This window comes from Pipistrellus hanaki (genome assembly GCF_964339955.1).
Source record: "Pipistrellus hanaki genome assembly, chromosome: X".
In the NCBI taxonomy this organism is placed as follows: domain Eukaryota; kingdom Metazoa; phylum Chordata; class Mammalia; order Chiroptera; family Vespertilionidae; genus Pipistrellus; species Pipistrellus hanaki.
This window is the reverse complement of record NC_140524.1, coordinates 11,591,327-11,606,562: the sequence shown is the minus strand read 5'-3', so window position 1 is coordinate 11,606,562 and position 15,236 is coordinate 11,591,327. Positions and strand designations below refer to the sequence as shown.

General features: G+C 51.2%; 1 protein-coding gene across 4 annotated transcripts in view; it reads left to right on the top strand.

Moving 5' to 3' along the window:
• The window catches only part of ZNF185 (zinc finger protein 185 with LIM domain), a 71,193-nt gene that overhangs the window by 17,268 nt on the left and 38,689 nt on the right, over nt 1-15,236 (top strand). For 3 of the 4 annotated variants that reach the window (XM_084871065.1, XM_084871064.1, XM_084871063.1), the window contains exons 5-13: nt 1,957-1,995; nt 2,100-2,177; nt 2,794-2,883; nt 3,823-3,909; nt 4,917-5,000; nt 5,304-5,345; nt 6,743-6,826; nt 7,257-7,346; nt 13,308-13,394. In XM_084871065.1, the coding sequence (XP_084727191.1) occupies nt 1,957-1,995; nt 2,100-2,177; nt 2,794-2,883; nt 3,823-3,909; nt 4,917-5,000; nt 5,304-5,345; nt 6,743-6,826; nt 7,257-7,346; nt 13,308-13,394 (681 nt within the window). The remainder of the gene's footprint in view (nt 1-1,956; nt 1,996-2,099; nt 2,178-2,793; nt 2,884-3,822; nt 3,910-4,916; nt 5,001-5,303; nt 5,346-6,742; nt 6,827-7,256; nt 7,347-13,307; nt 13,395-15,236) is intronic. The other variant, XM_084871066.1, reaches the window with a different exon arrangement.

Below are 15,236 nucleotides of genomic sequence, written 5' to 3'. Positions count from 1 at the left end.
AATCCCCTCTCTATTTCAAAGACTTTTGCAAAGAGATATCCAGGGAGGCTCTGAAGCGTGGGAACATCTGCCCAGATCTACAAGAACTGCTCCTGACAAGTAAGGGGGTACGAGCCAAAAATTCATGCTTGATACTTGCTCTAGACAGCTGGCAATTGGCAGTGAATACATTGCCAGGGCCTTTCTCAGGTGATGGTAGAGGCAGAGGCAGCAGCTGGAAGGAAGAGGTCCAAATTCACTGCTAGCCCCAGAGGCTGCCTTTGGTAACTGTGGCCTTGTCCATCATTCCTCAATGACTTAGTGCCTGCTACCTACCAGGTCCTATGCTGAGCACAGAGGAGACATCCCTCTCCTCAGGGAACTGACATCCTAGCAGGGACCACAGGTACAACCCAAGTAGAGAGATGAACATACAATGGCGAGGTTGGCAAGGACCTGCGGACAGTTCTAAGATAGTCTACTCATTGGTGAAGCTTGTTTACTTTGGGGGTACAGTTCTCATCATGGGCTTTAGTTTGGAGGTGCATTTGGAAAGCACATCCTGGGGTACTGTGACTTGGGGCCCAGAGCAAGGGAACCCAGAAATTTACATAAACCTGGGCTCTCATTCTTTCTCAGGGGGGTCCAGGGCCAGCAAGGGACCATAGCCTAACCTCCCCAGCACACAGGTATTTTAGCCATAAATGCTCATTGTGGCTGGGAGGGGTGCAGGTGACCTTTTCCCCTCTGGTCCCTCCCTAAATGATCCTGGATCTTGGTCACCTCCAGGAGGCTATCCTCAGTCAAGTACAGTGTCTGTTGAGATGGAGAACACTTGGGCTTTGTGCTGCCCTGTCTGCCTGCTTGCACGAAGTCCCCTTAGACCCAACCCTGATGCTCAGTCCCAAGCTCCTCTGTTCATGGACAGAGTCCTTATCTCCTGTCCTCACTGTCAGCCTTTGGCTCCCACCTCCAACCCCCTGAGTTCTGAGTGCCCTCGGTTGCTCCCAATTAGAAAGTGCTCAGCACATGGAGCCTAATGCTTTCCAGACACTAACTTAGTCTTCACCATGCCCTCAGGTCCACAAATTCCATAAAGACGTATGTGTGTGAGTGTCCCAGGGGCTGCAGGAGGGGAAGCCCCAGAGGAGGGCAAGGGACAGTCAGCTGGCCTTAGGCCTTCATGAACTTTCTTGTAAAAGGCAGGGTGGTGGGGGGGATGTGGAGTGGAGAATAGGTCAGGAGCCATGGCTTCTGCCTGCCATGTCCCAGCCCCACCCTCTGGCCACGGAGTGTCCAGCCTGAGCTGGGTGATCTTTGAAAACAGAGGGTGGTTGCCTGGCCTGCTTGGCTCAGAGATTGAGCATCGACCTATGAACCAGGAGGTCATGATTCAATTCCCAGTCAGGGAACGTGCCCGGGTTGAGGGCTCAATCCCCGGGGGGGGGGTATGAAGGAGGCAGCCAATCAATGATTATCCCTCATCATTGATATTTCTATGTCTCTCTCCCTCTCCCTTCCTCTCTGAAATCAATAAAAATATTTAAAAAAAAAAAAAAGAAGGAAAGAAAACAGAGGGTGGGAGGGCTGTCAGCAATCCCAGAAAAGCTCTCACTCAGGAGATAGCTGGGGTCTAAGGCAGGGAGAAGCCAGACTTTTAAGGGAACACCTCTGCAGCAAATGCCCAGCCAGAGATACTTACCTTCCTAGGCACTTACTGTGAGTCAGGACCATGCTGGGCTGGGCCTGGAACAATCAGCCACAGGTACTTTTCTTGGGGAGCATGAGAGATACAGGCAGAGCAGAGCAGGAACCACGCTAGAGGTGCACAGTGTCTGGCTTTCTTGGGAAACTCCTGGCCACCCCTGCACTGGGACACTTACCAGACAATCCAACTTGCTGTCCTTTGGGACAGGAAAAATTAGGGCCCACCAGCAGGGCATCAATTCACTTTATGCCTTTTTTTTTACTTGGCAGGTCTTCAAGCACAAGGGCTTCCACTGGCTATATCATCCGGTAGGTGATGGCAGGACCCTGCCCACCTCCCCAAACCCTCCTGCATTGCCCCCTGTCTTCTCCCTGGATGCTTAATGGGGTGCTTCTTCTGGGCTCTCTTTTAGGGGTGTGTTCACTAAGCCCATCGACAGCTCGTCCCAGCCCCAGCAGCACTTTCCTAAGGCCAACGGAGCTCCAAAAAGGTGTGTCCATGGGGTGCTGGCTAGCCTGACAGTGAGGAGTTTTGAGGGCCTGGGCCAGGCTTATGGCAGAGAGAGTACTCTGCCTGTCACTGAGGGGGTGAGAGATGGCAGTTCTGTTTTTGTGTAGGGTAAGGCCTTGGAGAGGAACACAGGAGCGACCAGAGGAGATGGGTTGGGGGGTGATGCAGTTGCACCTGAGAGACTGGAAGACCTCAGATGGGTGTATGGCCCGCTTGGGCCCTCTGGTCTCTGGGAATCCTTGGGCCACTAATGGTGACCTTAACCTTGAGCCAGCCCTGATTTTCAGGGAGCTTTGACCAAAGTGAGCTGTGTGTTTTCAGCCACCTTCCCAGCAGGGTAAGATGGCACCTTGCTGCCAGGCTGAACTCAAACTCCATCAGAAAGGCAGGGTCAAGGGAATTGAGTTGCTCTTAGCAGGAGGGCTTCCCTGCTCAGGGTGCTGCAGAGGTTCTAGATAAATGGTTGGACTTGGAGCATAGAAGAAAGGCCACCAGCATTCTCTCACCCACCTCCCATGTGCCTGCTAGGCTGTATGGGCAAATCTGGAGACACAAGTAGTCTGGGGTGGGCACATGAAAACTCCTTGCTTCTGCAGCATGGCCAGTCTGGTGAGAGCAGCTCCCTCCGGGTCTCTCCGCCCCTTCTCCTCTGGCTACAAGATGACCACTGAGGACTACAAGAAGCTGTGAGTATACAATCGTAGACCCAGCTCAGTTCCCTCCTCCAAGGGATAGGCCCAAGTGATGAGCCCAAACACTGACCCTCTGAGGGCAGCGGGCTGCTTGCCTCTGAGCACACAGTCTAAGAGTGCTAGTCCTGCTGGCCTGACGTCCCTGCCAGTTGATGCTATGACTTGGAGCCCACCAGAGGGTGACAAGTTCCATAAAGTTGGATGTCTGTGCACACTGCACTTCTGATTTGAGGCAAAGCAGGATCTGTAGGAAGTTTGTAGAAGGGAGCGGTGGGTCTGGGAAAAGGGTAACATGGCACTGGGACTGCTTCTGGCTAACTGTGTTTCCTGGACATGCCTCTGTACTCTGAGCTGGGCTTTCAGTCTGGGCTGGGCCAGGCAGGGCCAGGCTGGTCTAGGGCCTGGTTATCCTAAGCATGCTTCTGGCCATGGCAGTCATATCAGATATGGGCATTTTGTGCTTAAATCTGAGCTGCTTTTGAATATAAATTTTTGGGGTTCCCTCTAGGGTTCCTCTTGTGGCCCGTATCAAAGGCCCTCTCCTGTGTGCTCAAGGATGGGGGCTCTGGACTGAATTGTAGGCTGTGCCCATGGTTCCCAACCCCGCCTACTCCCACCCCCAGTCTTTATATTGTTTGTTCCTTGTCATCATAGTCCAGTGACATGGAGCAGCTAGGGTATCTTTCTGGAGAAGGGGTGAGGCTTGAGCTGAGTCTTAGAGGACAGTTAGGTTTGGAACAGGGAAAGAGAGGAAGGCTGGCAGCTCTCAAGGAGGAAGAGCGGCATGAGCAAAAGCCCAGAGGCAGTTTTTGGAAGCCAGGAAGCCAAGCTGCTGAGAGTGGCAGCCTATGAAAGGGAGAAGGGGTGGAGGAAGGATGAGGAAGAGCCATAACTGCTAGCATCCTTAACCCTTCCCACTTCTCATCCCCCCAGGGCACCCTACAATATCAGGCGTAGCTCAGCCTCGGGGGCAGATGAAGAGGAGGAAGTGCCCTTCTCTTCTGATGAGCAGAAACGGAGGTAACAGTACCCACTGGGAATCCCACGGGCAGGGCTGGGCCCAAGTCTGCACAGTCTGGTGAAATAGGAATTGTGCCAGGTGGGGTGATGAAATGCACAACACTTAGGACACTGTTGCTGGCCTGTGGGCTGAAGGTGGTTGCTAGCAACAGGTGTTATCCCTTGAGTCTCAGAATCATCCAAGTAGCTGGGCCAGCTCAGCGGAACCTCTTATGAACATTCTATGAGGCAGAACCTAGGTAACAAGTGATGGGGGAAAGCCTCATCTGTGGACAGAGGGTGGAAAGGGATGTGCTTCAGGACTCTTTATCAGTTTGTTTAAAAGGGGTTCTGAGTAAATTGGACCAAAGTAGGCAGCAAAGAGGACCTTCAGAAGAGCCCACTATGTATTTGCTGTGTGTGTAGAGTCAGGGTAGGGTCTGCATGCATGGGGCACAGGGACAGGCTCCAGAGGTTCCAATGTCCCTCACCACAAAGTGAGACTGGGTGCTTGGGCAGCTGCTAGGACCCAAAGAAATAAAGCTCCCCAGGTTCAGTCTACCTCCCTCCCACTCCCAATGTGTTCTGGCCCCTCTGTGGCTCAGGAAACAGAGCAAAGCCCCTCTGAGAGCCTGGCAGCTGGGCAATCATAAGGGCAGAGTTAAGAGTGGCAGGGGTCCCTAGCCTGGAAGGTACTGGGGAAGAGCCAGGCCACCTGGCATCGACTCTGTCACCAGCTAAACGTATGATCTTGGGTAAGCCACTGCAACTCCCCATACCTCAGTTTCCTCATCCGTAAATCATGGGTGATACTAGCACCCAACTTCCTGGGGTGTAAGGAATAATCCAGTGTGGATTGGCAGCATCCATTGTTTGATAAACAAGGGTTTCCATTCCCTTGGTCTTTACTTTCCACTGAGTGGTCCTCAGAGCAGGTGCGAAGCTGGCTTGCTTTGATCCTTTGCCTTGCTGTGGTGGTCCAAAACATCCTGAGTACCTGTCTACCAGATACCCCCTTGCCACTGCAGGTCAGAGGCTGCAAGTAGTGTGGTGAGGAAGACAGCTCCCCGGGAGCGCTCCTACGTCCTGTCAGCGGCCAAGAAGAGTACAGGGTGAGTTGCACAGCAAAAGACACAACTCGGCCACCATCCAGCTCCATGCTTTGGAACAGTTTCTGTCCCTTCAGGGCTTTGCTATTTCTCTGCCTAGTGAAGGGTGGGATGAGTGAGCCCTCTTAGCTGGACCTTCTGAGATTCTCAGATGTACTTTCTGGAAAACTGAGGGGTCTGGCTACTTCCATCAGGACAGACAAGGTGCTAGGAATGGGAGAGAAGCCCAGGACACTCTGGGGTCATGATGTCACCTGTCTACTCCAGGATTCTACCCAACACATAACCTTTCTATCTTCTTTCCAGAAGCCCTATTCAAGAATTGCAGGCCCCATTCATTGCGAAGAGGTAAGTGTCAGCAAGGGAAGCCTTACAGGTCTATTGCTGGCCATGGAGAAGGCTTCCTTTTAGCAACAGTGTAGTGTGGGCACTGGGTAGGGGGTCATTGGATACAGTGAGGCCGCTGTTCCTGAGCAGGGGTTGTTGTAATGGGCTGGTGCTTCTGTCTGGAGGCCAGGTGAGCACCTGGAGGACTGTCGTGGCACATATGGCCCTGGCATCCAGTTCTGTGTGGCTGGACACTCCCATTTGCCAGTAGCCAATAGGGCTGGGCCTCTGACTCATAGTATTTCAAGGGCCTCTGGGGTTTTGAAGCATAAGTAGCTGTAGGAGTACATAGGATTTGTTCCCTGGTCCTCCCATCTGACCAGGGACAGGCTGGACAATGCCCACACAGGAGCCATCACAGGGAAGGAGTCCAGAGGCTTGTCATTGGGAATCCCTACCTGGTTAGTCAGGCCTTTGAAAGTGACCATAACATTGGAGATAGTCCCTAAAGGGTGAAGAAGGTTTAACAAGGAATGATCAGGATACTGCAGCTGAGTGAGGGAGCGGTGTCACCATTAAGTGAAAAGGACATCTTTTGAGAGAGGAGAATATTTGGGGAGGCCAAGGAAGAAACTTCTGGAAAATGGAATTTTGGGGATATTCTATTGGGTAGACACGGAAGATCTTCATAATAAGCTGAGGACAAAAAATAAAAAAATAGCCAGCACACCAAGTGTTGCAGGTAGAATCCCAGAGGTGGGCAGAGGTGGGAACATTTTTCTATGTTGGAAGACCAGAAAGGCTGATGGGACTGCAGCCAGCCGAGGGTGATGCGCTCTTGATGGCTGTATTAGGTTCCTGGGGTTGCTATAACAAAGTAACACAAGCTGTGTGGCATAGACACCAGAAATGTATTGTTTCCCAGTTCTGGAGGCTAGAAGCTCAAGATGAAGTTGTTAGCAGGGTTGGTTCCTCCTGGAGGCTCTGAGGGAGAAACTGTCCCTGGCCTCGTTGCTTCTGAAGCTACAAGCAACACTTGGTGCATCCTTGGTTTGTGGCTGCATCACTCCAGTCTCTGCCTCCATCTTCACTTGGCCTTTGTGTGTCTGTATGCAAATACACCTCTTCTAATAAGGACACCAAGTATTGGATTTAGGGACCACTCTACTCCAGCATGACCTAATCTAACCATGATTACATCTGCAAAGACCCTATTTCCAAATGATGTCACACTCACAGGTTCCAAGCAGATGAATTTTGGAGGGACACTATTCCACATAGTATGCTGTTCTTATCCCAAGGTGGAGTCGCTGAGCCCCCAGCTTGAGCCACCTTATGACCTTAACCCCACTTAAAGAAAGCATGTCCTTCAGGTGCAGCTGAGCAGGTGGTGCATCTGTTTCTCTTCTTGCCCAAAGGGTGGAGGTGGTGGAGGAGGACAGGCCTTCTGAGAAGAGGCAGGACCCACCTGCTCTGACAAGATCTCCTCCTGGCTCCAGCAGGTAATCAATCAGTCACCCATCTCTGCCTGGGGCTGGTGGCTGCCAGGCCTGCCTGCTACTCAGTCACTGTGGAACCTCTGCCAGGTCACCTCCATACAGAGCTTCAGAGTCGGTGTCCTCACGTGCCCAGTGACAGGATGGGGCACGGAAATCAGTGAGGGCCTATCTGGCTGGATGTCCTAGGGCTGAAAGAAGCAAAACAGCCTGGCCTCCAGGAAGAGAGCACTGAACTCTTGTCTGTTTAGTGGTTATCTGTGTCACGGGGTTGGAGCGGGTCCGCCACTGGGGCGCCAACCCTGCCATTCTCAGGTTTGTTCTCGGCTCTCCTAAAAGTTGGCCAAGTTCAACCTGCCAACCCTGTCCTCCCGCTCCTGCTGGGGAAGGAGGCTCTACAGTACCCAGCACCGCTCACAGATGCCTTTTTTGCCAGTGCGGATGGAGGCCGAGCCAAAGTGTCTCGGGCAATTTGGATTGAGCGCATGCCAAGTCTGCCAAGCCCTGCCGGGAGCCTGGAGCCCAGGTGGGTGTTGAGAGCTGGCTCTGGCCTGTAAGCTGGTCAGATGGGAGGATCTGGCAGTGGGGTGACAAGGCAGGAGCAGGCCGAGCATTGGTGATCTCACTCTAGGCAGGGCCCTGATTTGCCCTGATTTCTGAGTCCTGAGTGTCCAAGCAGATAATGGTTCTCTCTTGTCTGCGGATGAAGAGCATTCAATACCTCCTTGTACTTTGTGCTAAATCCTGCGAAGTCCTGCAGAGAGTGCCCTATTGTTGCTGCTGTTTAAAGCATCTGCCTGGATTGGCAGCTCTGCCCAAATCCAGGTCTGCTAAAAGCTGTGCCTCTGTGGCACCCCTGAAAGACCCCGAGGCCAGAGGGGCAGAGCACCTATCCCTACAGCTCACTTTTGGGGATTCCAAGGACTGTTCTAGCTCTCATAATGCCACTGCAAGCCCCACTCCCATCCCCAACTCAAGCCCCTCAATCATTGTATGTGTCCACAGTCCTCAGGGTCCTCTCCTCAGTGCCAGGAGAAAGACAGATCACCTGTGCAGACCTTCTCTGCTGGGCTGGGGCTGGGAGGGGAGAGGAGGAGGTGGCCACAGGGGCTTCTCTGCCAGAAAGCCTATTTTCTTCATTCAGTTTCTCTTTTGATCTTACCTGTTTTCTGAACTTTTGTCCACATGAACTTTTGAACAAGTGGAAATATTTGAGAATTCTTCAGAAAGTAGCAATCAATAATGGAACTTGGTGACTGATAGGATATGGGAGCTGTCTTAGGTTGCTAGAGCTGCTGTAACCAAGTCCCACAAACTGGGCAAATCAAACAACTATATTGTCTCCCAATTCTGGGAGGAGGAGAGTCTGAGATCCAGGTGTTGACAGGGTGGGCTCCTTCTGAGGGCTTTCTCCTTGGCTTTTATTTTTATTTATCTTTATTTATATTTTTGTTATTTCTCACCAAAGGATATTTTCCCATTGATTTTTAGAGAGAGAGGGAGGGAGGGATGGAGGGAGGGAAAGAGAGAAAGTGAGAGAGTTTGACGTGAGAGAAACAAATCCATTGGTTGCCTCCCACATACACCCTGACCAGGGCCAGAATAAAAACTGGGACCCTTTGGTCTGTGGGTTGGTCAACACTCTATCCACTGAGCCAAACCGGCTAGGGCTGTCTTCTCACTGTATCCTCACATAGTCATCCCTCTGTGCATGTCTGTGTCCTGATCTTCTCTTACTATAAGGACACCAGACAGGTAGAATTACAGCCCACCTAAATAACCTTATTTTACCTTAATCACCTCTTAAAAGATCCTATCTCTAAATACAGGCACATTCTGAGGTCTTAGGGGTTAGGACTTCAACATACAAATTTAAAAGGGGACACAATTCAGCCCCAAACAGAGCAAAGCTCTGACTTTCCTTTTTTTTTTTTTTTTTTTTTAAAGCAATGAATGGTTTTATATGCTTTTAAAAACAGAATGCCAGAGGAGAATTCAGTTGTACTATATTATAGATTTGAAAGGTATTTTGACATTTATTCCAGAAAATTCCTTTAGATGTCTAATATCCATCACCTGGCTGTCATAGCAAGGTAGCTGCCATAACAAAGTGCCCCAGCTGGTGGCTCAAACAACAGATGTGTATCGTCTCCCAGTTCTGGAGGTGGGCTATCTCAGATAAAACTTGCCTGTAAAGCCCCAGGAAACAGAACTAGAACCAGATTATGGAATGTTCCAGACACCAGAGGTATCTCAAGACAAGCCAGCCTCCTCCTGGAAGGATGACTGGTCAGGCAGGCATGATAGTTCTCATGGGGCTGCTTTCCTCAGATTCTGCCATCATCAAATATCTCGTCCCTACCAGGCAGCGTCCAAGTGAGCTGCTGGCCAGTCCTAGGCAGCCTTCTTCTCTGACTTGACCCAGTCAGGCCCTGAATTGGCCCAGGCAGCCATCATCAGTCTCTCAACCCCAGCTCCTATCTGCCTGCCTATTCCCTTCAAGAATTCTAGCCCTGTCTGGCTGGTGTGGCTCAGTGGTTGAGCATTGACCCATGAACCAAGAGGTCACCGGTTCAATTCCCATTCAGGGCTTGTGCCCGGGTTGCAGCCTCAGTCCCCAGTAGGGAATGTGCAGAAGGCAGCCGATCAATGATTGTCTCTCATCATTGATGTTTCTCTCTCTTCCTCTCCCTTCCTCTCTCTGAAATCAATTTAAAAAAAAACAACACCACACACACACACACACACACACACACACAAAAAGTCACATGTTTTTAAAAAAGAATGATAAAGAAAAGAATCTAAGTCCCATGGGGAACACTTGCAGTACCTCAGAAGAAGCTGGTGTATGGCAGAGTGGGACAGAAGAATATCACAGCCTTGTTCCCAGGCGTGGTCCTCTTGAGGCCACCCCCTTCACAAGCCTAACCCTGTTCTGTCCCCTTTGGCTCAAGTCTGAAGGTCAGCTCCTCATCTCATGCATCAGGCCAACCAGGAGGAGTGCCCCTATCTTAGGTGTCAAATCCTTTACTGACTTCAAGGAGGTCTGAAAATTTGGGATGGGAATTGTCACACAAGGATGCCCACAGGCTGTGTCCTCAGGGCTTTCCAGCTGTCTTTTTCCTTCCATTGGAATTCCAATCTTGCTCCAGACCCATGACCTGCCTGGATGTCCCAAAGGCCCCTCAGCTCCAGTGTCTATACCCACCTCCCCAACACACACACTGCTCACACATTGAAGGGGCCCTCCCTCCATGCACCCCAGGCCTAGTTTCTTGGGTCAGTCTAGTTTTTCTTGCTGTTGGATAATTCCTGCCCACATTATAAACTGAGCTCATTTGGATACTTTCTCCCAGAGACACTGACTGGCCTGAGGGCTGCCAGGCCTGGCTGCTGCCCTGTTATAGCACATTGTTCAAGCTTCCTTGGCACTGTGCCTCACCTAACCAGGGCAGGGCCTGCAGTCTGTGCCCCAGCATGCTGCCTGTAGAGTAGCTTGGAAGCAGTGAGTAAGAGCACAGCTTCCAGTATAAGGCAAAACCCTGGCATTGCCCCTTCCTAGCTGTGTGACCTTGAGTGACTTTACCTCTCTGTGCCTCAGCTTCTTCACGTGTAAAATAGGGAGATGTGAAAGCTACCTCTCCGCCCCCCCCCACACACAATGCTGTCCCAAGTACTAAATAGGATAAAGCTTGTAAAGTCCTTTGTGTAGTGCCTGGGTGCTGGTATTGTCAGAGGCTCCCACTAGAGACTTGCTAATTTTCAAGGCCTTTCTTCAAATAACGAAAGATGCTACTATCGCCACCTACTGGCCCCTGAGGAAAATGCGGCTGTGGGCTCTGGAGAAGGAGGTACAGGTATCCCAGGGTTTTCCAAAGTTTGCCTTCTGCTATTTTGCTTTGCAAAAGAGCCAAAAGACCTACATTAGTATCTGTTTCGCTAACCAAAATAAACCTGAAGAGGATTTTTGCTTTTGTGAAAAAAAGGCAAAAAGAAAAAATAGCATTCAGCTCATTGTCTCTTCCCTTTATACAATTTTCGGCTTCTGAAAAGTTTTACAGGAACATTATTTTCAGAGAGCTGGCGAAACCTGTACTCCCTCCTCTCTCCCCTACCCCTCTTCCTCTTTTAGCACAGGCCTCTGTCAGTCGTGTTCCCATGGCCAGCTGGGGCTCCACTGGATGAGTGTTCCTGACCTTCAGCAGCTCTTAGTCTGAGAGCCACCTGTGGTTGAGTGACTGGGGAGGTGACGGGGCTTGTCTAGCACTGCAGGCGAGGAGAGGTTGGAAGGCTCTTGTATGAATTTGCTCCAGCTGCCATGACAAGGTGTCAGAAAGTGAGTGGATTGAACAACAGAGATTTATCCTCACAATTCGGGAGACTAGAAATTCCAATATAAGGTGCGGGCAGGTCTGTATGCTCTCTCCAGAGGCGCTGGGGGAGAATGTTCTAGAATATTCTCTTAGGGTGTTGTCAGCAATCCTTGGTGCTTCCTAGCATGGAGATGCATCACTTCAATCTCTGCCTCTCCCTTTGCGTGGCCATCTTTCCTTTGTGTTCCTGTGTCTAAATGTCCCCTTTTTATAGACACCGGTCATATTGAGTTAGGACCCACCATATTGGAACATGACTTTATCATAACTAATTACATCTTCAATAACCCATTTACAAACTGGGTCACAGATACCAAGGATTAGGACTTCAATACATATCTTGGGGGCACACAATGCAACCCATAACAGCCTCTCTAGAAGGGCTCCCATTTGACCTAGGTCTTTAAAAAGCAATTGCTCAGGGGGATGACGAAGGAGGAAGAAGGTGTTGAGGGAGAGATGCCAGCTTGGGCAGGCTGAGGCAACACTTTATTTCTATTCCCTCTCCGGCATAACAAAAAATGCCAGTGAGAAAGTGTTTTTTACTTGCCTGTGACATCCTCAAGTGCAATGTGTCCCTGCTCCCTGGCACCATGTGCCTTAGATGGGGCAAGTAGGGCAGTGGTCAGGGGCTTTATGCTGTCATCATTATTGTCATGGGACGAGACAGACAGAAATCAGAGCTGTCTTCTCCTGGGCCCCTCCTGGTTTTCACACGGGGAGAGGCCCTGTCCTTGGCAGCCCTGCCATTTCACTCTGGTCATCTCCATTGTCCCCAGGAAAGACAGATATGAACAACCCACTGACCCTGAGCTGGCCCTCCATGAACTCTCAGTCTAGGTTGGAGGCAGATGTCAGGGTCAACACCCAGGGTCACCCACTTCCCTGACTCCTCCGATCCCTCATCCTCCTGGGGACCCTGGAGTGGCCTCTCTAAAGTGGCAGTCTGATCATGTCAAACCCCTCATTCTCCTTATTTCTTTTGCTGCACCATATGCGACCTCAGAATTTAAGGTATTTGCCAGCCTCCACCTCCCTCTTCCACATCTCCCTCCTGCTGGCTCATCAGGACAGGCATAGGGCTCACCCCCATCTGTACCCCAGAGTCCAGCCAGGGGCAACCAAAGGAAGGAATGGATGTGAATAGTCGTGATTTGGGGTGAAGGGTACCCACACAAAGGCAGGGAGTTCTAAGTTTTCTCCAGCCCTGGCCATCACTATGGCCTGAGGCTGCTGGGTGTCAGGCTCTGCAAAGGACCCCCAAAAATACATCGGACTTGAAGGGATGTGTGCTCTGAGCACAGGAACCCTCAAAGGGGACCAGTGAGCACTGAGAATGTTAGATCCTCTGTGGACTCACAGGCCTGCTCACTTCCCTTCATCTCTCAGTCTCCACTATCCCTCCCCCACTGGCTCACTTTAAATTTGGCTTGTAGGTTTCCTGGGCATTTTATAATAATAAATAAATAAATATATTTATTATTGATTTTTTTACAGAGAGGAAGAGAGAGGAATAGAGAGTTAGAAACATCAATGAGAGAGAATCATTGATCAGCTGCCTCTTGCACACCCCCTACTGGGGATGTGCCCGCAACCAAGGCACATGCCCTTGACCGGAATCAAACCCGGGACCTTTCAGTCCACAGACCGAAGCTCTACCACTGAGCCAAACCAGTCTTGGCGTGGACATCTTATTAATCATCAGTCCATATTAGCTCCTGAACTCAGAATTCCTATTGGCCTCACCAACAGTCTCTGGACTCACCAGTCACGCAACAGGCAGGATTCATTGTGGCAGCTACAGATGGGGTGTTGAGGCTGGGTGCTTCTATTTCTACCCAAATGACCCCTCTCTGTGCCTGAAGGGTGGAGGACTGGTGAAAGGGTCCTTCACTTCCCTTCCTTTTGGGCCTGGATATCAGTGGACCAAGCTCAGTTGCAGCACCAAGAAGATTCAAGGCAAAACAGGAGCCAAGGGGTGGGGGTTGGCAATGGGTCTGGGTGTCCAACTGTACTAGCCAGGAGGCTGCTGAGGGAGAATGCCCTTGGATGCCCAGAACAGATGGGGAGACTTTTCTTACCAGCAACTCTATGGCTCTCTCCTTTGGTTACAGTGCAAGAGGTGAGGAAATTGTCCGCCTGCAGATCATGACACCCGGGGCAGGACTCCGCCTGGTGGCCCCAGACCTGGAAGGAATGAGGTACGGGGACCCTGCTGTTGTCCGGGCTCCTTCCACACCATTTTAGAGATGGGGCCAGAAGAACCAGCAGGCAAATGATGAGGCCTGGAGTCTGGTTGGTGGGAGACATGATCGACCTGGGTTCTCTGCCCCCATCTCATTATTTTATTCCACAACTATTGGGGAGCAAGCACTTTGTCTGTGAGAGGCCAGGCTCTGCTCTGGAGACCCAGCAGAGTCCCAGCAGAACCCCTAGATCAGGGGTCCTCAAACTTTTTAAAGTGGGGGCCAGATCACGGTCCCTCAGAGAGCTGGAGGGCCGGACTATATGAACTACTAATTCCTACTGTAGCACCTCGGCTGCGCTCACTGCCCAAAAAACCTGGCGGGCCGGATCAGACTCCTCTGCGGGCCGCTTGTGGCCCCCGGGGCCGTAGTTTGAAGACCCCTGCAGATGAAGGTACTGACTGTTTGCCTGGTGGGGGAAGCAGATGTAGACATGAACCAGCTGTGGTGTCTCAGCACTGCTGAGTCCTGAACACCAGACAGGCCAGGTGTGCTTGGTGGGGACACGGGGTCTGTGAAGTGCCATGAGATCACCGGAGCAGTTGCACTGCCTATGTGAGGGGAGCCACCGGGAATGGGGTGGAGTTCCTGGGTCAGCCTGACAGCCCATGATGCCACCATGTCCAGTACTGGGGAGGACGAGGGACAGGGGCCACAACCAGAAGAGAGCACAGCAGGCCCAGCCCCTGCCCTGGGGAAGTGGGCAAATGGAGATCTGATCAGGCCTCTCTTCAGCGTTCTCTCTCTCTCTCTCTCTCTCTCTCTCTCTCTCTCTCTCTCTCTCTCTCTCTCTCTCTCTCTCTCTCTCTCTCTCCCCTCTTTCGTTCATTTAGTTATTTACCCAACTAGTGATTATTGAGCGTATGCTGAACATCTGACCCAATGCCAGGGCCTGGGAGGCAGCCATGATGCATGAGAGGGACCCTACCTTATAAAGCCTAGAGTTTGGGGCGGGAAGCCAGAATGTGTGCCCAAGATAACCCCTGAGGCACTGTGAGCTCTGGCCAGGGGCCTCTCATCAGCATGGGTATGGGGGGTGGTTAGAGAGGCTTCCAGGAGGAAGTGACATAAAAAATGAGTCCCGATGAATCTCTATGCCCCTTTACTCTCCTCCTTAACTCCTCCTCTATAGCTCTGCCCCAGTCAGTAACTGAGTCCTGATCATTCCATTTTTAAAAAATATTTGTATTGTATTTGTATTGATTTCAGAGAGGAAGGGTTAAGGAGACAGGGATAGAAACATCACTGATGAGAGAGAGTCATTCATTGGCTGCTTCCTGCACACCTCCCACCAGGGATCAAGCCCACAACCCAGGCATATACTGTGACTAGAATGAAACCATGACCTCCTGGTTCATAGGTGGACGTTCAACCACTGAGCAATGCCAGCCGAGCCTATACATTCTATTTTAGAGATATCCCTGTTCTTACTGCCTTCCCCTGGGTACAGGCCACCATCACTCACCCAGCTATCTGCCACCGTCTTTTAGGGCCTTGTCTTCAGACCCTCCTCCACATCTCTAACTAAGCAACATTCCTAAAGGCAGACATAGTCATGCCAGCCCACTGGGGAAAAACCTACAATGGATTCCCCATTTAAGCTCTGCAGCCTGAATTCAATACCTTGCCTGGCCTTCCTTTTACCCTCTTCACAAGCTCCCCTCATAGTCTCCCTCTCTGGGCCATCTGCTTCTGTCTCCCAGGCCTCCATGTGTCCCCACACTATCCTCTCTGCAGACTGTAGGCTCTGACTGGGATACCCTTTCTCCTCTGCATTCTTCAGTCTGATATTAGATG